Below are 23,472 nucleotides of genomic sequence, written 5' to 3'. Positions count from 1 at the left end.
CCCTCCGGACACAGGGCCTCAACTGACTGCTTCTCTTATCTCCCTATCTTATTCTATGAAGATCTTTTTTTTCAGCCTTGGTTGTACAGGAGTCTTTCTGTCAGTTTCCAGTTAGTTTTCAGCAAGAACTTTTCCATATGTAGATATATTTTTGATGTGTTTGTTGGGGAGGTGAGTTCCATATCCTCCTATGCCACCATCTTGATCTCCTCCCTTAACATACATTCTAATTTCCTTCTTTTCTTACAAAGAAGTCAGAATATTGAGCATACTTATCTGAACCTTGTTTTTATACTTAATAATAAATATATCCTGGAAACTCTATTAAAAAGCAGAGACATCATTTTGCCAACAAAGGTCCATCTAGTCAAAGCCATGGTTTTTCAATGGTCACGTATAGATGTGAAAGCTGGACCATAAAGAAGGCTGGGTGCCGAAGAATTGATGCTTTTGAACTGTGGTGCTGGAGAAGACTCTTGAGAGTCCCTTGGACTGCAAGGAGATCAAACCAGTCAATCCTAAAGGAAATAAACCCTGAATATTCATTGGAAGGATTGCTGCTGAAGCCCCAATAGTGTGGCCACCTGATGTGAAAAGCCGATTCACTGGAAAAGATCCCTGATGATGGGAAAGACTGAGGGCAAGAGAAGAAGGGGGAAACAGAGGATGAGATGATTGGATGGCATCACTGACTCAATGGACATGAGTTCGAGCAAACTCAGGGAGATAGTGGAGGACAGGGAAGCCTGGTGTGCTGCAGTCCATGGGGATGCAAAGAGTTGGACACAATGACCAAACAACAACAAATCCTGGAAATCAGGGATAGATCCAGGTTTTATGAAAGTATAATTTGGGGGCCCAATTAAGAAAAAATAATGCAAAATTACTAATACAAAATTAGATGTAGGGACCATGACAGCGAGAGCTCCTGAAACTTGAACCTTACTGACTTCATGGTAAATCTACGTCTGCTGGACATCATTCCATATCAGTCTGTAAATTGTTTCTTCTCCTTTCAATAGCTGCATAATATTCCATTGAATGAATGTACATGCTGTTTGCTTTTATTAACACTTCTGACTCTCTGTACCTAGGCCCTTGGGTAGTCAGCACTCTTTCTGGGTGAATGATACCCAGGAGGGGTGAGTACTCTGAGGCATTTATCACAACCAAGTACATCCTCTTTCTTAAGAAAAACTACCTTTTCTTTTGCCTCTTATACAATTTTCTTTATTTGCTTTTATTTCCCATCCTGCTTTCCTGATAACTACTGCTCAAAATCCATTTTCAGTTTTTTTTTTCCTACCTATAATAAATGGTAGTGTGCATTTAGGCCTTATTTTTAGGCTCTATCTTCAATCTGTACTCTATATCTAATAGTCACGTGACTAACACTTCTTGCCACAAATACTGAGTCTACTATTAGTCTACTTTAATATATCTCTACTTCAATTCAGCTTCCATGTTGTATTGAGAATTATCTTTCTAACAAACAAATCTAATTTTTAGTAAAGACCTCTAGTTTCCTATTTAATATCCATTTTCCCCTCTGTTCTTTGGTATGTAATGATGATGTGCATGCAAGCTCAGTTGTGTCTGACTCTTTTGTGACCTCATGGACTGTAGCCTGCTAGGCTCCTCTGTCCATGGAATTTTCTAGGCAAGAAAACTGGAGTGGGTTCCCATTTCCTACTCAAGGGGATCTTCCCGACCCAGGGATTGAACTGAGGTCTCCTGCATCTCCTGCACTGGTAGACAGATTCTTTACCACTGTGCTACCTGGGAAGCCCTTATTCCTGGGTAACACACTCTATATTGTTAGGGGTGGCAATATAGTCACAATAAAGATACTAAAATGGTAAACAAGGATTTTGCTACTCTGAACGTTAAGTTTAATTTGCATATTCTGTGTGTGTTATGTATGTGTTTAAAGAAACTATTTACTGTTGAAAATAAAATTCTAGAATACTGAAAAAAAGTAAATCAATACTTCAATTAAAAACCCCTATATTTTCCAGTCTCCCTTGCAGATGGAGTTGCCAATTAGATATTAATATAAGCAGATAGAGGGGGGCTTCTAGGAAAATAATTTAACCGGAGTTCAGAGGTACACCCTTCTGTCCTTTAAGTATTTCTCCCTTCCCGTCTACAACACTGACAACACTGCCATGATGTCTGGAGCTCTAGCTATTACCATATGACCACTGAAGGTGAAGCTATAAATCATATACTAAGGGTGGCTGAACTGTGAGACAGGAGCCTGGGTTTCCTGTGACTCTGCATAATCTTCAGACCAGCTCCCGACTGCCTACCTGAGTATTTCACATTATACAAAAGGAAAAGCAACCTCTATCATGTTTAAGCTGTATTAATTTTAGCAGTTTTACAAGTTGCTCTTACTTTCAGTAAGCTCTCTTATTGACACAGTAATGGCTTGCTTTCCAGTTGAAAAACTTTAAGTGGACTGCATACTGGATAAAGACGAGATTCCTAGCATGGCATCCAAATTTCTTAGAGAATTGTCCCAGTTCATTTTTCTAGTCTTGTATCCATTTTCTTTTCTTTTTTTCCCTTCCTATGCTTTGGATACACTTTGGATTTGCAATTCATAATTTATTTGCAAAAGTTGTTCCTTATGTCTGGGATTTTTAAAATTGCCTCTTTGCTTGGCAAAATGCTTATTCTTTAAGATTCAAATTAAGTCATTTTTTCAGGGATGATATCCTGCAAGTTCCTATATATGTCCAATGTTCTTTGTACTTCACAGTACTTTACACATTCTGCTACCACAGCAATTAGATTTATTGACGTTACTTGTTTATATTACTCTCATCTCCAAAATAAACTGTAGGGTCTTTAATGGTAGAGTACAATTAGATTTTTCTGTATCTTGGCATCTTGGCTTACCCCAGACCCATGTACAATATAGCAGTACAACATGTGTTTGCTAAATATACAAAGGTTCTGCTTGTCCTTTTTCTTTCTGAAGCTTTGATATTTTGTTGCTAATTCTGTGTTACTATTTAAGGCATAAAAATATAGATGTGATACTGAAGAATCAAACATAATCATTTAAAATTTTTTAATTGGCTCCAGACTTTGATTGTTGGATTATGCACCCTCTTTATGGATCTCTTTATTTTGCTGGTCTCTCAATGTGAATTTGAACAAAAATGTGGACAAAATGCCAAAATAAATCTGATGGTAACTTATTAAATCTAAACGTTAAATTGTCTTTTAATGTTAAGCTATTTACTAAATCAGTTTTAGAAAGAGAACACATTGCAAGCCAGTATGAAGTACAATCAAACATGTATGCTTTTCAAATTTACCAACAGACCCAACAAAATATTAATTCTTCAAAACCTATATCAAATTGCAATTTTTCATTTGGCAAAAGTCCTATTATTCAAAACGTATAGGCTGAATTTCCACTTTGTTTCTTAATTTATTTTATTGTCTACTCAAGTTGAATGTGATTACAACTTTCATTTTTGTTTTTATATTGCTCTAGAAATTAAGGCACCTGTTCTCTTCCGCTGTGAAAAAGGAATATGGGCACGCTGGAATTTTTCAGTAACTTCTTCCACCTTCTGTTTTCGTTGTTGAAGTATCTGTTCTCTGATTTGGTGTTCTCTTTCTTCTTGTTCTTTTCGTTTTTCTTCAAAAGCTCTATATTTAAAACAATGTAGACAACAGAATTAGGTAGTATATTTTAAAAAAATCTCAACATAGAAATAGTTCTAAAACAATGCATTTATTATATAATAGTGTTTTCATATTTCAAACATTGAAAATAAGAAAAAATGTTTAATTACTTAGAAAAAACAACTTTCAAGTAAAAAAAAGGCCATTTGCTAACAGTTTAAATATCTTTGCAAGTAGTAATTTCAGAATCTTACCTAAGGCTTTTGCAACTAAAAGAAGGCATGTAATGAATCTCTTTCTAACTTGGGGCAGACCTGCACACACTCCCCATTTTCAGTTTCCAAACCCTGCAGTGGAAAAAGTCTCTTCTAAAAAGCTACATTATTTTCTGTACTGTGAAGAAAATAACTGATTGGTAAAAGAATAAGCCTTGCAAATTATGTAGTAGCCAGGAAAATAATGTGTATTTCTCTTTTAGCCAAAAGTTTAAAATTGGCAGTCATGTTAAATCTGAGTTGTGCTAAAAATTCAGACAATTTACATAAAAATCGTGATTCTCAACTTCCTTTGAAAACAAGAAAGACTTGACAACCCTGGACTCTTTATTCACTTATGGTTAGAAACATCTTCTCATAATTCTTACCATCCTCTATTTTTCTTTTTTTCTAAATAATTTTAAAATTTTTTAAACTATGGAGGTATGATAACAGATTTACAGGAGAGTTAGGAAGTACGGAACAAGGTTACATATAATTCCTCTATATATTACAACTGTAGTTTTAAGTAAATAAATTAAGATTTTTAGTTCGAGTTTCAATATCAAACTCACAAAAATTACTAGAATGACTATACAGAGAAGTAGGAGGATACAGTAGATCTGCAAAGCCTTATGATTCAATTCAGTATAATTATGATTTACACAATTTTTGTACAAATTCAAGTTCTCATAAACTATAAACTGGGAGACACTGGAACATATACAGGGACATAAAACAAGGTGCAAAAATTCCATGGTCTAAAGGTACTGAAATCATACAGACTTTGTTCCCTTATCATTGTAGAATTATATTAGAAATTATATTTGAAAATAACCCACGTATTTTCAAGTGCAATGTGACATTTACCAAGAAAGATCTTTGACTTAGCCATTGAAAACCTCAATAAAGTTAGCATACTGAAAAAACAGAGGGTGATTGCATAGAAGATATATTTAAATGAGAAATTAGTATCAAAATGAAAAAATTAATATCAAATATATTTTTTAAAAATCCCATGGATTTGGAAATTAAATGTCCACTTTTAAATGATGGGTGTATCTAACAAGCCATAACAAGGAAAATTAGAAAATATGTATAACAGAATAAAAATGAAAAGAGAATTTACTAGAATGTGTTGCATGCAGCTGAAGCTGCTCAATGCAACTAAATATAATGTGGAGTCTTGAATAAGGTATGAAAACAAATAATGGACACTAGCATAAAATTTTGTGAAATCTGAACAAAATCTGTACTTTAGTTAATAATACTGTATCACATGTTAATTGTTGTTTTTTTGTTATTGTTGTTGTAGTTGTTGTTAACAACATAGTATTCTTTATAGCCTCAGAACTGGATTAGAAGTTTCAAGCCTCATTCAATTTTTTAAAAATTACTAAGATAATAAATTTTCTAGACTATTAGCAGTAATACTAGACGCCAAATACATGGAACTATATTCAAAGTTTTGAGGTAATGTAAATTAGAAATCTAATATTCTATTCATACTAAGTCAAACAAGTGGGATCAAAATGTCATAAATCTTTTAGCTCAGCAAAAATTCATAAATTTTCTAAAAACATATATATCATACACTATATATATGTATACAAAAGCTTTTCTACTACCCTTGATAAAGGCTTGAGAAAGAAGAAGAACAACAAAAAAAGAGATGGAGAAATTGGAAAACATACACTAAATGAAATGGGAGCACTAAATATGAAACAGAAAAAGTGAAACAAACTAGATAAAAGTAAAAGGTCATCATATAGTCCAGTTGTTTTTAAACATGCCTTCTCATTAGAAGAACAATTGGAGCTTTGGAGAAAAAAAGCAATACCTGGGCATTTTTACTTTTCAAAAACTTCCAAGATAACTCTGATATGCATCTGGATTTTAAAAAGGAATTTCAAGTTTTTGTGTTAAATGGAAGTTTTAGTGATATAGAATTCTATTACTTTCTATTGACCAATCATGATCCAATGATATTCGGCGAATAACAGTTACATAATCACAATAGTAAAAGATGTTTATCAGTTTTCACAATCAGTAGCTAGACAAAAAATAAAAGATAACTACAATGGCAAGCCATAATGGAAACATGATTAACCTAACAATATAAATAGTTATATATAATTTGGTGGGTTAAGTAGACTCATGTGGTAAGTGAAAGTTCATACATGCACATTTTTCATTTGCCTTTCCAGTTTATGTCTTTTGGCTGGTGGATTTAATCCAATTACATTTAAGGTAATTATTGCTTTGTATGATCGACCTTATTACTATTTTCTTAATTGTTTTGGGTTTATTTCTTATAGGTCTTTTCCTACTTTTGTGTTTCCTGCCTAAAGAAGTTCCTTTAGCATTTGTTGTAAAACTGGTTTGGTGGTGCTGAATTCTATTAACTTTTGCTTTTGATTTCTGGAAAGCTTTTGATTTCTCTGTCAAATCTAAATGAAAGTCTTGCTGGGTAGAGTATCCTTGGTTGTAGGTTCTTCCTTTTCATTGGTTTAAATACATCATGCCATTCCCTCTGGCTTGTAGATCTTCTGTTGAGCAACCAGTTGATAACCTTTATCATCTTTCCCTTGTCTCTTTTAATGTTTTATTTTTGTCTTTGACTTTCATCATTTTGATTACTCTATGTCTTGGTGTGTTCCTACTTGGGTTTATCTTACCTGGGACTCTGCACTTCCTGGACCTGACTGACTCTTTCCATGTCAGGTAAGCTTTAAGTTATTATCTCTTCAAATATTTTCTCAGGTCTTTTCTCTCTCTCTTCTCCTTCTGCTAAATCACTTCAATCCTTGCATTTTCTCCATTGTTTTCCCAAGATCCTGGATCATCTCCACTATCATTATTCTGAATTCTTTTTCTGGAAGGTTGCCCATTTCCACTTCATTTGGTTGTTTTTCTGGGATTTTATCTTGTCTCTTCATCTGGGACATAACCCTCTGCTTTTCATTCTGATTAACTTTCTGTAATGTGGCTTTTGTTCTAGCTGCTGTGGGATTGTGGGTCTTCTTGCTTCTTCTGTCTGCCCCTGGTGGATGAGACTAAGAAGCTTGTGTAAGCATCTGATGGGAGACACTTGGGGTGCAGAAAAACTGGGTCTTGCTCTGGTGGACAGGCCCATGTTCAGTAAAACCTTAATCCAAGTATCTGCTGATGGGTGGGGTTGTGCTCCCCCTCTGCCAGTTGTTTGGCCTGAGGTGACCAGTCCCACCCGCCAGTGTTAAAGAGCCTTCTGTGGAGGCATGGTCTGCCGTGGCTCACCAGGGGCAGGCGCAGCGGTGGCAGCAGGAGCAGTGCTGGGACTGGTCAGTCTCCTGTGGGGCCACTTCTTTTCTTGCCACAGAGGGGGGAAGCAGTCTTGGTGGGTCTTGATGCATGCAAGATTTTGTTTTGCCCTCCAAGAGTGGAGTCTCTGTTTTCCCCAGTTGTGTGGAAGTTCTATAATCAAATCCCACTGGTCTTTAGATTCCTTGTGGATTCCCGGTCCCTTTGCTGAACCCCCAAGCTGGGAAGCCTGACATGAGGCTCCAAACCTTCACAACAGTGAGAGAACTTCTTTGGTATTACTCTCCAGATTGTGGGTCACCCACACAACAGACATGGAATTTGATTTTATCATGTTTGTGCCCCTTCTACCATCTTGCTGTAACTTCTTCTTTGTCTCTGGATGTGGGACATCTCTTTTTTTTTGGGTTGGTTCCACTGTCCTCCTGTCAAAAGTTGTTCAAGAGCTAGTTGTGAGTTTGGTGCTCTTGCAGGAGGAAATGAATGAATGTCCTTCTATTTTACCATTATGAACTGGAAGCCTCCCATTCCCTATTTTTCTTATCTTTCCTATTTCACTTATTTCTGACTGTCCCTAGGCACTTGATTTTATATTCAAAGAACTAATGTCAAAAAATTAATTTTGTTCATAAAATGTGTGTGTGTGAGTGTGTCAATAATATCTCCTGGGTAATGAAAAAAGTGAAGGAGCACTGGTACAACTCACTGGTAGAGAAACTGTCAAGTATCTCTTGGGAGTACATGGGGTTGGGAGGCGGTTGGCAAGAACTCTTTAAATTTTTTAATGCCATAGGTCACTATACAACCTTCCAAAGATCTCCATTAGTTGGAACTATCTGAATGACTATTATATTTATAAAAAGACCCAGAAAATTACAACTGTTAACAAGGATATGGAGAAATTGAAACCTTTATGCATTGCTGGTGGAACTGTAAAACAAGCAGCTGCTGTAGAAAGTGGTATAGTGAGCCCTCAGAAAATTACATTTAATTACCATATGATTACACTTCTGGGAATATACCCCAAATAAGTAGGGAGAAGGGAAAGGCTACCCACTCCAGGATTCTGGCCTGGAGAATTCCATGGACTGTATAGTCTGTGGGGTCACAAAGAGTCAGAATCAGGGACTCAAATATATGTTTGTATACTTATGTTCATAGTCGCATTTTTCACAATAGCCAAAAGGTGGAAGTAACTCAAGCATGCACTGACAGATGAATGGATAATCAAAACATAATATTCACGTACAATGGAATATTACGCAGTCTTAAAAATAAGGAAATTCTGACACATACTGTAATATGGATGAACCTTGAAGATATTCTGCTAAGTTAAATAAGTCAATCACAAAAGGAAAAATCTTACATAATTTCGCTTATATGCAGTACCTGGGCTTCCCAGGTGGTGCTAGTGCTAAAGAACCTGCCTGCCTAATGCAGGCAGATTTAACAGATGTGAGTTGGATTCCTAGGTTGGTAAGATTCCCTGCAGGAGGGCATGGTAACCCGAGTATTCTTGCCTGGAGAATGTTATGGACAGAGGAGCCTAGTGGGCTACAGTCCATGGGGTTGCAGAGTCGGACATGACTGAAACAACTTACCATGCATACATACATATGAGGTACCTAGAGATGCATACATTTGAGGTATGTAGAGTAGTCAAATTCATAGAGACAGAAAGTGCAATACTGGTGGTCAGGGGCTGGAGGGAGTGAGGGTATGAGAAGTTAGTATTTAATAGGCACAAAGTTTCAGTTGAGAAGGTGAAAAAGGTCTGGAGATGGATGATGGTGGTGGTTACACAACACTATGAATGTACCTAATGTCACAACTACACACTTAAAGGTCTTCCCTTGTGGCTCAACTGGTAAAGAATCCACCTTCAGTGCAGGAGACCTGGGTTGGGAAGATCCCCTGGAGAAGGGAAAGGCTACCCACTCCAGGATTCTGGCCTGGAGAATTCCATGAACTGTATAGTCTGTGGGGTCGCAAAGAGTCAGAAATGACTGAGGGACTTTCACTTTCACTATACACTTAAAAGTGGTTAAACTAGTAAATTCTATGTTATACATATTTTATCACAATAAAAAATAAGAATCCCCTCAGGTCTTTGATATGAAGGATGTTTTCTCAACCTTATGTAATGTACAAAGCAAGTGTAGCTATAAGATCCTTTGTGCAACTATGCAACCAGATGAACACTTAAGCGTCTCCATACTGAGATATAATTTATCAGCACTGTCCATGAGAAATAAAATGTAAGCTGTATATATAATTTTACTTTTTCTAGTAGCCACATTGAAAACCAGGAGAATTTCAGTATTTATTTAACTTAGTATATCTCAAATATTTTCATTTCAACATGTATCAATGTAAAAATTATTGAAATATTTTATATCCTTTTTTGTACTAAGTGTTGTTTTATATTTAAATTTGGACTAGTTACATCTTAAGTGCTCAATGGACATATCAGACTAGCACCTATTTTAATAAACTTTTCTGGTAGGTGGTTTGGTTTTCTGAAGAAGGAAGAGCTTTCACAGTGAAGACTTAAAAAGAAGGAAGCTAGGTTAGAAACTAAGAAGGCCTATAAAAGGATTAATACAACTTCTTAAATAATTTTCCCTTAATCCATAAGGAAACACATAGTTGTCATTTAATTTTATAAAAATTTTGTTTTAAAACAGAGTTTCCTTTAATTATTCTAATACAGTGGTTCTCAACACTGGGATAATTCCCCTTCCTTGGGTGCTTACAAATTTGTGAAGGAGTTTTGATTGTCACAAAAATTAGGGTGGGTGAATGCACTCTCTGTCCTTTAATCTGACCAATAAGTAAGCTTCTCTAGACAAAACTATGTATCTGAGAGGTGGCTTGAGAAATCCATGGCTGTCCAGATGCTTAAGGGAATTTGTCAAATAAAAAAATTTTTTTTTCTGTAATTCAAATATGTAAAGTGGTTCATTAATAGCTTATATCTGAGTCATCAGGTAAGACACTAAACATTTACTTGGCATAGCAGACACAAAAACAGGGAAACAAGTTATTTGTTGTTTAGAATCTTAAAACAGGAAAAATGAATTATAACCACTTTACTGTTACTGAAAAGACAAAAGATTCTGAAAAGATTCTAGTAAGCAAGGAATAATAATTGTAAATTTGTTATATATTATTTCACGGCAAATAAATGGGGAAACAATGGAAACAGTGACAGACTATTTTCTTGGGCTTCAAAATCACTGCAGATGGTGACTGTAGCCATGAAATTAAAAGACACTTGTTTCTTGGAAGAAAAGCTATGACCAACCTAGATAGCATATTAAAAAGCAGAGACACTACTTTACCAACAAAGGTTTGTCTAGTCAAAGCTATGATTTTTCTAGTAGTTAAATATGGATGTGAGAGTTGGACCATAAAGAAAGCTGAGCGCTGAAGAATTGATACTATGAACTTTGGTGTTGGAGAAGACTCTTCAGAGGCCCTTGAACTGCAAGAAGATCAAACCCATCCTTCCGAAAGGAAATCAGTCCTGAATGTTCCTTGGAAGGACTGATGCTGAAGCTGAAACCCCAATACTTTGGCCACCTGATATGAAGAACTGACTCATTAGAAAAGACCCTGATGCTGAGGAAGATTGAAGGCAGTAGGAGAAAAGGATGACAGAGGATAAGATGGTTGGATGGCATCACCAACTTGATGGACATGAGTTTGAGCAAGCTCTGGGAGTTGGTGATGAACAGGGAAGCCTGGCGTGCTGCAGTCCACAGGGTCACAAAGAATCAGATATGACTGAGTGACTGAACTGAACTGACCCATTATTACTCTTGTAAGAGAGTGAAAATATAATCGATGTTTACACTGGCTTTATATTAGTAGATTGTTATTGTTTAGTCACTAAGTCATGTCTGACTCCCACCCAGGCTCCTTTGTCCATGGGATTTCCAAAGCAAGAATACTAAACTGGGTTGCCATTTCCTTCTCTGGGAATCTTCCTGACCCAAGGATTAAACCTATGTCTCCTGCATTGGCAAGAGGGTTCTTTACTACTGAGTCACCAAGGAAGCCCTTGTATTAGTAGATACAGACTAGCAAATGTATGAGAGCTTTTTATAGCTTGAATACTTAAAAGGAAATAAAAACATACTGAGAAGAGAAATAAAAGTTATTTTAAAAAAGAAATAAGTGGAAATTTGGGGGCTGAAAAGTTCAATATCTGGAAGAAAAATTTCCCCTAGTAGGCTTAGTAGCAGATTACTGATAGCACAAGAGTCAGTAAACTTGAGGACTAACTAGAAATCATCTAGTCTGAACAGATGAGAGGGCAAAAGAATGAGTAACAGCTTTAGTTACCTGTGGGTCACCAAATGGTAAGTGGTCATTATCATGTGTCTGTAGTACAATATATGTATAATTGGAGTCCCAGAAATAGAAGGGAAAGAGAATAAGATAGAAAATGTCTGAAAAACTATGGCCTGAAATTTTCCAAATTTGGTGAAAAAACATTAAATTACAGATAAGAGCAGCTCAGTGAACTCCTATAAAGATAAATACCAAACCACAGACCTAGGTAATTTAAGTCAAGCTAATGAAAACCAGACATAAAATATTAAAAGTAGTTACAGAAAAAAACATACTACAAATACAGGAATAAAATAGGAATGACAGCTAACGTTTCATGAGAATGACAGCTAACTTCTCCATAAGAAACATGGAGGTCAGAAGACAAGAGAGTGGCCTTTTTATAGTGCTAAAGAAAATAGCTGTTAATTCAGAACTGTGGATTCAGTGCAACTATCTTTTAAAACTGAAAGTTATCTTCAGATAAACAAAAGCTGAGAGTATTGCCAGATGTCCTGTACTACAAGAAATGCCAAAGGAAGTTCTTCAGGCTAAAGGGAAATTACACCAGATGGAAACATGGATCTACGCAAAAGAATGAAGAACACTGAAAACAATAAATATGTAGGTAAATGGAAAAGGGTATATTAATTCTCTCTTCCTTAACTGTTAAAAAGACAACTGGAGGTTTAATTAAAAAAGTACAATATTGTATTGTGAGTTTATAACATGTATAGGTATAAAAGAAATGACAAAAATAGCACAAACGATGCTAGGGAGGTGGGTAAACATAATTAAAATATTGAGATCCTTATATTTTATGTGAAATGATCTAATATTAACTATAAACAGCTACAAATAAACATTGCAATTCCAAGAGCCACTGAAAAAAGGAAAACTGAAAAAAAGAAACTTTTTTTTTTCTAAGTCAAAGGAAGACAGGAAGGAGGAAAACACAAACAATAGAAAATATAAAGAATTAATAGAAAACAAAGTTAAATTATAGGCCAAAATTAAGCCATTTCAATAATTATTAATTGTAAATGAACTAAACACTCCATTTAAAAAGCAGAGCCTTGGTTTTGGGAGATAATTCTCTATGAATATTTCATGTTTCTACATAGTTCAGGTCCTCTTTGAAGGCATTTACAGCCTAGTTAAAAATGTTTGTATAAGGAGACATTCCAGGATAGTAAAGCTTAGAAAGGTCTTTCTTCCTGGAGACAATCTGGAGTAGTAAAGATAGAGATCTCTACTTGTTTACATTCCAGAGTAAAGATAAGATGTTTCTCTCTCTGGAGGGGAGGATGGGCATTAGACTTGCCCAATTCTGTGCTTCCTACTCTGTAACGAATCCTACTGCATATGTAACTGCTGTGGCCTTCACTGCATTGCCCTTTGGGGCCTGGAGGTTGGGAATTGACCCAAGATATTCTTTGGCTATTGCTTTTCCTATGGAAAGTCTATCTTCGAATTAGGGGGGTTATATTTTTCTTTTAGTCCACCACAACATATGTGAAATTGTGTTAGCTAAATCAATAGCTTGCAAGCTGATTAAAAATCTCAAACCTTTCATAGCTATTCACAGTTTATAACTGAAACACTTGCTAGATTGGTTATAAAGCAAAATCCAAGAGGACCACTGCAAATACAGATAGGATGAAAGCCAAAGGATGAAAAAGCATGGAAAAAAAAAAAAAAAATATATATATATATATAAAATATATTAATACCAGATGAAGTAGGCCTTAAGACAGGAGTATTACAAGAGATGAAAAACAATATTTCATAATGAGAGAAGGGTCAGTTTATCAGAAAAACATAACAATCATAAATATGTATGCACTTAAATAACAGATCATCAAGATACATCACGCAAACAGAACTAAAGAGAGGAACTGATAAATCCACAATCATAGTTGCATATTGTAACATCCCACTATTAATAACTGATAGAACAACAGATAAATAATTCTAGTAAGAATACAGAAGATTTGAAGGACACTATCAACTACTTTGACCTTGTTATTTATAGAACTGTTTATAACCAACTGTTTTAGATACAACATATACATTCTTTCAAGTACACCATAAGAAATCTTAGGTAGGGCCATAACATATATACCAATGAATCTCATAAAATTTAAATTCTACAGAACACATTCTCTGACCGAAAAATTAGAAATCAATTATGATATCTAAGAAAGCTCCAAATAACTGGAAATTAAAAACCACCATAGTGATATATTCCTAGATAAGCCACAGGTCAAAGAAGAAATCAAAAGAAAACTTTTTAAACTACCTGAAAATGCAAATATAGCATATCAAGCCTGTTAAATGTAGTTATAAGATTGTTAAGAGGGAAATAGCCTTAAAAACCTATATTAGAAAAACATAATGTTTTAAAATCAATAATTTAATTTCTATTTTAAGAAGTTAGAAGTAGAACAAATTTATTCTAAAGAAAGGAAAAAACAAAAATCAGAAAAGAAACCAATGAAATACTAAACAAAAAATAGAGACCACAGACTAATATTGCTTATGAAAATCTAAATTGATAAACTCCTATCAAAAGTGATGAAAAAAAAGCAAACAAAAATGATCAACATCATGAATGAAAGATCACTACAAATACCCCAGGCATTTAAAAAATAGGAAAGCATTATGAACAATTTTTATGCTAGTAAATTGAACAACTTAGATTAAATGGACTAACTTCTTAAAAGAAATGGTAGCAAAACTGCTATAGAAGAAAAATAAAATATGAAAAATTCTCCTCCTATAATGCTACAATAATCAAGGCAGTGTGGTATTGGTATGGAATATAGAGACCAGTAGAACAGAATATGCAACACAGAAGCAGACCTTCCCATACACGGTTCACTGATTTTTGAAAAAAGAGGCCAGGGCCACTAAACTAAAAAAGAAAACAATTCCAACAAATGGTGCCAGAGCAACTAGATACACTTAAAGGAAAAAACTACCTCAACCTTTATATCATACTACACACAAACTGAGATGAATGATAAACCTAAACTAAAAAGCTAAAACTATAAATGTTTTGGAAAAAAACAAGAAGGCTATGCTCATAACCCTGCAGTAGACAAAAATGTCTTACAGAGGACACAAAAAGAACTATCCATAGAACAAAAAACTGATAAACTGTTCTTTATTAAAACTTAAAACTGCTTTTAGAAAGATTTCATTAAGTAAATGAAAAGGCAAGCCACCAATTGGAAGAAAATACTTACAATACATATCTCTGACAAAGAAACTGTATTCAGAATACATAAAAAAACTTAACAATGACAAGAAGATGAAAATCCAATTAAAAAATGAACAAAGTATTAGAACAGGGACTTCACAAAAACTATACAGGAATGACTAATCAGGGAATTGCAAAATAAAACCATTTAAAGTCTATTATACGGCTAAATGTGAAAAGGTTGAATCGGAAGGTTAAAAAGCTACTGGAGCTCATGTACATCGTTAGTGGGTATGTAAAATGGTTAGCCCTTTTGGAAAACTGTTTGACAGCTTCATACACCGATAAACACACATATACCCTAAGACCCAGCAATTCTACTTTTAGGTATTTACTTGGGAGAAATGAAACACACATCCACAAAAAAAATTTCTTACCAATTCTTGCATGTTTTACCACTTCAGCTTGAATTATCACAGTCAGTGCCATTATTAATAGTCCTAAATTAGAACAACTTCATGTCCATCAATGGGAAAATGGATAAACAAAGTATGATATATTCTTACAATGCAATGCCACTCAACAATAAAAAAGAATGACCTACTGATACATGTATATATACATATATGTATATATATATATAATGATGAGGATGACTTTCAACATTAAGAAAAAGAAGCCAGAAACAAAAGTACAATAACAGGCAAAATGAATTCTGATTATAGAAATCAGAACAGTGGTTGTTATAAGGGTAGAAATTAACTACAAGGGATTTGGAGGTATTAGTATATGCAAGGGAATGATAATGATAGATCACTTTATTCAGTTTGAATAAAAGCGAGGATACAAGGGATGGAATGACAGGGGCTTCTCAAGTGGCTCAGTGGTAAAGAAACTGTCTGCTTCCCAGGTAGTGTTAGTGGTAAAGAACCCGCCTGCCAATTCAGGAAACAGGAGAGACATGGTTTCATCCCTGGGTCGAGAAGATACCCTAGAGGAGGGCAAGGCAACCCATTCCAGTGTTCTTGCCATGGACACAAGAGCCTGGAGGGCTACAGTCCACGGGGTCACAGAGTTGGACATGGCTGAAGCAACTTAACATGCATGCATGCAGGAGACGCAAAGAAGTGGGTTCAATTCCTGGGTAGGGAAGATCCCCTGGAGAAGAAACTGGAAACCCACTCCAGTATTCTTGCTTGGCAAATTCCATGGATAGAGAAGCCTGTGAGCTACCGTCCATGGGGTTGCAGAGTCAGACATGACTGAGTACACAATGAACAGAAAAACGGTGATAAGACAAGTGGACTGGGGTAGGGTCTTAGAATTGCTGAATTCAGAGTACTAGGAGGAAGTGATAAGGAAAGATGGGAGGTATAGAGATTGAAATGCTTGAAATTTAGGTTTAGGAGGTAGAGGAGCAATTGGTAACAGCTGAGGTCAATGAAAGGGTGAAGTTCAAGAAAATAACAGGCCATCAGGTTGGATGGATGGTTTAGGCAAATATTGAAATTACAAAGAACAATCACTAGAAGAGTGGTAGGGAGACAAAAAGAGCCAGGTGCTAAAACTTTCAAGGGATGACATAGAGGATCTATAGATAACCACAATCAGAGTGGTAAGCAACATAGTTTGACTGGATGTGCTTCAAAAGAGCTGGAGGATTTTAAAGAAAACAGATAGGTTAGGAGTGATAATGAGGGGCAACAATGATTCCTCATACTCCATCCTTTATACCTATCAAATATCTACTAGTTTCTTTTACCTTTCTACAATATCACCTTCTATTTTCCTCTCACATACTTTATCATAGAGAAAAATAGAAGCTGTTAAGCAGAGAACTTGTTACACACCTAAAAATTTACTTTTATCCATACTAATCTAAATTTGAGGTTCTAGGAATAGTTTCTAATATAATCACATCTTCACCTGTTTTAAGCCTTCATTTTGCTTTGGAGGGGATGACATTTTCCACATTTACTGTGTTCTGAAAGGCACTCTGCACATGGGTAAGAGCTTATATAGCTGACCTTTGTATTCTGGACAGGGAATACAATCTGGATTCTAGGGACTGATTTAAAGAGGAAGTTTGGGTGAAGACTGCTGGGAAAGAAAAGTTCATTACTACACATAAGGCAACCTGTGAAAATGACATAATAATAATAATCATTTATTCCAGGTGCTACTATGGTCAGGCATTGTATATGACAAGTATTTTATGTGTATTATCTTGTTTTATCTCACAACAGTTCCCTGAGTTAAGTATTTTACAGATGAAAAAACTCAGTCTTTGAAATGTTAAGTACTTTTTTCTAAGGCCACATTAATCACTAAGTGAAAGAACTGGTAGTCTAAACTAGGCAGTCTGGTTTTAACTGGTTTTCAAATATTATACGATATACTATGTAACAGCCTTTTTGGGGTAATTTTTCTCTCTTTTTCTAAAGTATTTCTGTCTCTGACATCATGTGTAACAAAACTGGCTTCCCAAAGAACATTAAGCTTGATTTTCTTATAGTGTTTGTCCATTAACCTGTAATAATCTCTTCAATTTTCTGTATTACTTGTTAGACTCTCAGTATCTTAAGAAGGATAGTTGGGTCAGCACACAGCATCCTGCTTGGAATATTCATTGTTGAATAAAGAATTAATTGCATAGGAACTGTCTCTTTCCCATCATATTCAGTTCTTTGAGTACAGGGACTGAAAACTTAATTTCTAGAATTCCTGGAATTTTGGTATTTCTGGAATACCAAAGCCTTGCACTTGGTGGATGCTCAATAAATAATTGTTGAACAAATGTCTGACCACATATTAACATCAATAGATCAGTGCACATTTAAAAGTAGTTATTTATTATTTTAACTTATCTGCTGGGGATAAGTAAAACAGATATGGTCTATGTAGTTATTTATAATCTACTGAGGCAATCTATTCAAGTAAACAAAGAGTTCCTAATTGTCATAGTGCTCTGAAGTAAAGAAACTTTAGTCCATGATAGGGAACCAAGGGAACTCCTTTTAAATAAAGTAAACAGGGAACATTTCTCTGGAGACATGACATTTAAGATACAATTTTCAGAATAAGGAGGCCAGTCATGAAAAGAATGAGGGGGAAGGAGATGCTTTAGGCTGAAAAAATAGCATGCAAAGGTTCTGAGCTGAGTAAAAGAAAAAAATTAGCAGTTTTCAGATTGAGAAAATAACACCAGTTCAGCAATTTGGCAATGAGGAATGATGCATTTCCAAAGCTAGGAAGTGATTACTTTCCATGCTATAATCATAAAGTCATTTTGATAGAAAACTACTATCACTATAATTTTATAATGTTCCACAGTGGCCCTGTTCTCTGGGATAAAATGCATAAAGATAGTAAAAAATAATTTCACACAGCACTTTCTTGTATCATAGGAAATATGGACTGTGAAAGACCGAATGAAATTAAACAAAGGGATGGAATGTGATCAAAAAGCAGACATTTCCACTCCCAAACTCAGTAACAGGCTCAATAAAATAAAGTCTTACTAAAAAACTTTGCTTATTAAAAAAGTGATGATTAATGTAGTTCCTTCCTAGTCACTTAATGAGTAGTTACTCATTTTCTTTCATGTTAATATATGTCAGGCACTGTGGTAAGGACTGTGGGAATAAAAGGATCTGGGGATAAAAATGAGAGACAGCTTCTCTGACACTGCAGAATTCAGCATTGGAAGGGTATGTTGCTGCCTCCCATTTACCATGGAATTACACTTTTTCACAGAAGAAACATGGTCTTCTTTGGCAATGTAAAAATAAATTTTTTTGATAAATAAAAATTGTATGTATTAAAGGTTTACAACATGATGTTTTGATACATATGTACACACTGTGAAATGATTACAATAGTCAAACTAATTAACACACCCATCACCCCTGATTACTTTGTGTGATAACTTGGGCTCTATTCTCTTAGCAAATTTCTGGCATATAATACATTATTATTTTTTATAATATATTATTATTAACTACAGTCACCAGGCTGTACATTTGGTTTACAAACTTATTCACCTTATAACTGAAAGTTTGTACTCTTTGATCAATCTCTCTCCTTTTATCCCACATCCTCTCCATCAGCCTCTGGAAACCATAATTCCACCTTGTTACCATGAGTTCAATTTTGTTGTTAGAGTTTACATATAAGTGTAAGTGAAAGATCATGCAATATTTGTCTTTCTGTATCTAGCTTATTTCATTTAGTATAACGTCCACTAGGTTCATTCATGTTGTCACAAATGATAGGATTTCCTTCTTTTTTTAAGGTTGAGTAGCAATCCCATGGTGTTGAATTATTTACTTACTTATTTTTTACTTAAAAATTTTTTGTTTTGTATTTGAGTATAGCTGGTTAACAATGTTGTGATATTTTCAGGTGGACAGCAACAGGATTCAGCCATACATAAACATGTATTCATTCTCCCCCAAATTCCCCTTCCATCCAGTCTGCCACATGACATTGAGCAGAGTTCTTTGTGCTATACAGTAGGATCTTGTTGGTTATCCATTTTAAACATAGTAGTGTGTACATGTTGATGCCAAACTCCCTAACTATCCCTTCCTCCCATCCTTCCCCCTGGCAACCATAAGTTTATTCTCTAAGTCTATAAAGATATACCCATTTGATGCAGAGTTCCAAAGAATAGCAAGGAGAGATAAGAAAGCCTTCCTCAGTGATCTATACAAAGAAATAGAAGAAAACAATAGAATGGGAAAAACTATAGAGATCTCTTCAAGAAAATCACAGACACCAAGGGAACATTTCATGCAAAGATGGGCACAATTAAGGACAGAAATGGTATGGACTAACAGAAGTAGAAGATATTAAGAAGAGGTGGCAAGAACACATAGAAGAACTATACAGAAAAGATCTTCATGACCCAGATAATCACGATGGTGATTACTCCAGACATCCTGTAATGAAAAGTCAAGTGGGCCTTAGAAAGCATCACTATGAACAAAGTAAGTGGAAATGATGTAATTCCAGTTGAGTTATTTCAAATCCTAAAAGATGACGCTGTGAAAGTGCTGCACTCAATATGCCAGCAAATATGGAAAACTCAGCAGTGGCCACAGGACTGGAAAAGGTCAGTTTTCATTCCAATCCCAAAGAAAGGCAATGCCAAACAATGCTCAAACTACTGCACAATTGCACTCATCTCACACACTAGTAAAGTAATGCTCAAAATTCTCCAAGCCAGGCTTCAACAGTATGTGAACTATAAACTTCCAGATGTTTAAGCTGGATTTAGAAAAGGCAGAGGAATAAGAAATCAAATTGCCAACATCTGCTGGATCATTGAAAAAGCAAGAGAGCTCAAGAAAAACATCTACTTCGGTTTTATTGACTATGCCAAAGCCTTTGACTGTGTGGATCACAACAAACTGTGGATAATTCTGAAAAAGATGGGAATACCAGACCATGTGAACTGCCTCCTGAGAAATCTGTATGCAGGTCAAGAATCAACAGTTAGAACTGGACATGGAAGAACTGACTGGTTCCAAATTGGGAAAGGAGTACTTTAAGGCTGTATATTGTCACCCTGCTTATTTAACTTCTATGCAGAGTACATCATGAGAAACGCTGGGCTGGATGAAGCACAGGCTGGAATCAAGATTGCCGGCAGAAATATCAACAACCTCAGATATGCAGATACCACCCTTACGGCAGAAAGTGAAGAAGAACTAAAGAGCCTCTTGATGAAAGTGAAAGAGCAGAGTGAAAAAGTTGGCTTAAAGCTCAACATTCAGAAAACTAAGATCATGGCATCTGGGCCCATCACTTCATGGCAAATAGATGGGGAAATAGTGGAAACAATGACAGACTTTATTTTCTTGGGCTCCAAAATCACTGCAGATGGTGATGGCAGCCATGAATTAAAAGATGCTTGCTCCCTGGAATAAAAGTTATGACCAAGCTAGATAGCATATTAAAAAGTAGAAACATTCCTTTGCCAACAAAGGTCCATCTAGTCAAAGCTATGGTTTTTTCCAGTAGTCATGTATGGATGTGAGAGCTGGACTATAAAGAAAGCTGAGTGCTGAAGAATTGATGCTTTTGAACTGCGGTGTTGGACAAGACTCTTGAGAGTCCCTTGGACTGCATAAGATACAATCAGTCCATCTTAAAGGAGATCAGTCCTGGATATTCATTGGAAGGACTGATGTTGAACTTGAAACTCCAGTACTTTGGTCACCTGATGCGAAGAGCTGACCTGTTGGAAAAGACCCTGATGCTGGGAGGGATTGGGGGCAGGAGGAGAAGGGTATGACAGAGGATGAGATGGTTGGATGGCATCACCGACTCGATGGACATGAGTTTGAGTAAACTCCGGGAGCTGGTGATGGACAAGGAGGCCTGGCGTGCTGTAGTCCAAGGGGTCAGAAAGAGTTGGACACAACTGAGTGACTGAACTGAACTGATGATTCCATTTGTTTTTTAAATAAGTTCATTTTTATCATTTCTTTTTAGATCATGCAAATAAGGGATTTCATATATGTCTCCTTCTCTGTTTGACTTCACTCAGTATGACAATCTCTAGGTCTATCCATGTTGCGGCAAATGGCACCATTTCATCCTTTTTAATTGCTGAGTAATATTCCACATCACGTCTTCTTTATCCATTTTCTGTTGGTGAACATTGAGGTTGCTTCCATGTCTTGGCTATTGTAAACAGTGTTGCAACTCTTTGACATAAATCTCAGCAATATCTTTTTCAATCTCTCACCGAGAATACAACAAGTAAAAACTAAAATAAACAAGTGGGACCTACTTAAATTCAAAGGTTTCTGTTCAGCAAAGGAAACAATAAAGAAAGTGAAAAGGCAACCCAGAGATTAGGAGAAAATATTTGCAAGTGATGTGACAGACAAGGGATTAGTCTCCAAAATCTACAAATAGCTCATGAGGTTTAACATCATCAAAACAAACAATCCAGTCAAAAAAATGGGCAGAAGACCTAAACAGACATTCCTCTAAAGAAGACATACAGATGGCCAAAAGGCATGTGAAAAGATGTTCAACATCACTAATAATCAGAGAAATACAAATCTATACTACAATGAGATACCACCAGTCAGAAAGACTATCATCAAAAAAAGAACCAAAAAACCCATAAACAATAAATGCTGGAGAGGGTGTGGAGAGACGGGAATCCTTCTACACTTGGGGTTGGAATGTAAGTTGGTATAATTACTATGGAGAACAAATTCCTTAAAAAACTATAAATAGAGTTACCATGTGACCCTGCAATCCCATTCCTGGGCATATATACAGAAAAGAACATGGTCTGAAAGGATACATGCACCCCAATATTCATTGCTGTTTACAATAGCCAAGACATGGATCCATGGTATTTATATTCCACTTTTTCTTTATCCATTCACCTGTTAATAGACTTTTAAATTGGGTACTATGAATAATGTGCCTTAGCAACTTCTGAAGAGTTATTTAAAATGTACAATTCTGAAAGATGTAGACCACTCTGATGTAGACTATGAAAGATGTAGACCACCTTGGCTCAAAGCGATATACTTCATAAAATTATGACTATTTGCTAAACTATTTGTTTGGTTTCCTGGGAATCTACAATTATGGAGTATAATTTTTTTCTTTATATACTTCCTTAAGAAGTATATAAGTAACCACCATGACAATTACTTTCTTTAACAACAGAACCCAAACAATAGTGAATAGGAGTAACTTTGATCACAACAGCACAGACAGAACTGGAGAGCTGGCCTTCTGTGATGGATGTTTTTCTATTTGGAACCATAATTCAGATTTAGGTAGATATAACTTTCTAGAAATATGATCACATATAAGTTTAAAACTCAACTATATTTTGAGATAATTAAAGATATTTAAAAATAGAATAAAATATTATATTTTAAATTAATGGAATTGGAAAAATAGTTTTTAAGAATAAAGCATAACATTTTAAAGAAACAATAATGCCAATATTCTATAAGAAATAAAACAGCTCAAGAATATACTGTCAATTTTCACTGCATGGCAAAGAGACACATCTTGTACTTGAAAAGACTGAAACTTATTTGGAATGCCCCAAACCTATGTTGAATATCATATTTCCAACTTATTGTCTGTCATTTGACTGGAAAAGAAAACAATAAAAAATGAAAAATTACCCTTATTGGAGGGGAAAATAACAAAGATTCATATTCTGACTTAACACATAGAATTAGTAATGTACATACTACAAAGGGAAAATATAATAGCACCTCATTTCTGTAAAGGCTGAGGTATCAGCTAAAATAAACATACCAATATCAACTAAAGCACATAAATTTCAATCATGAGTCTCAAGTCCTTATTCACATAAATTCTTATTAGATTCAGTTCTGACAAAATCCTTTGTTTACTTAGGTAATACTGCATTAGAAATAAAAGAAAAAAGGTGGACAGGCGTCTAGAGGGAGAAATACATGTGTGTATGTACGCGCTCAGTGTCCGACTCTTTTTGACTCCATGAATGTAGCCCGTCAGGATCCTCTGACCATAGGATTCTCCAGGCAAGAATATTGGAGTGGGTTGCCATTTCCTCCTCCAGGGGATCTTCCCAATCCAGGGATTGAACCCACTTCTGCGGCTCTCTATTAGCAGAGATATTCTTTACCACTGAGCCAACAGGGAAGTCCAGAAGAAGAAATACTAACAACAAAAAGAAATTTTGTTTCT

At 35.5% G+C, this 23,472-nt stretch overlaps 1 protein-coding gene across 1 annotated transcript in view; it reads right to left on the bottom strand.

Moving 5' to 3' along the window:
• CEP126 (centrosomal protein 126) overlaps positions 1-23,472 on the bottom strand; it is a 99,859-nt gene that overhangs the window by 58,961 nt on the left and 17,426 nt on the right. Inside the window, exon 3 of the mRNA XM_065944169.1 lies at positions 3,527-3,672. Coding sequence (XP_065800241.1) covers positions 3,527-3,672 — 146 coding nt within the window. The remainder of the gene's footprint in view (positions 1-3,526; positions 3,673-23,472) is intronic.

The sequence above is a fragment of the Muntiacus reevesi genome, chromosome 9 (genome assembly GCF_963930625.1).
Source record: "Muntiacus reevesi chromosome 9, mMunRee1.1, whole genome shotgun sequence".
In the NCBI taxonomy this organism is placed as follows: Eukaryota; Metazoa; Chordata; class Mammalia; order Artiodactyla; family Cervidae; genus Muntiacus; species Muntiacus reevesi.
The sequence above is the reverse complement of the archived record's forward strand: the minus strand, read 5'-3'. Positions and strand labels throughout refer to the sequence as shown.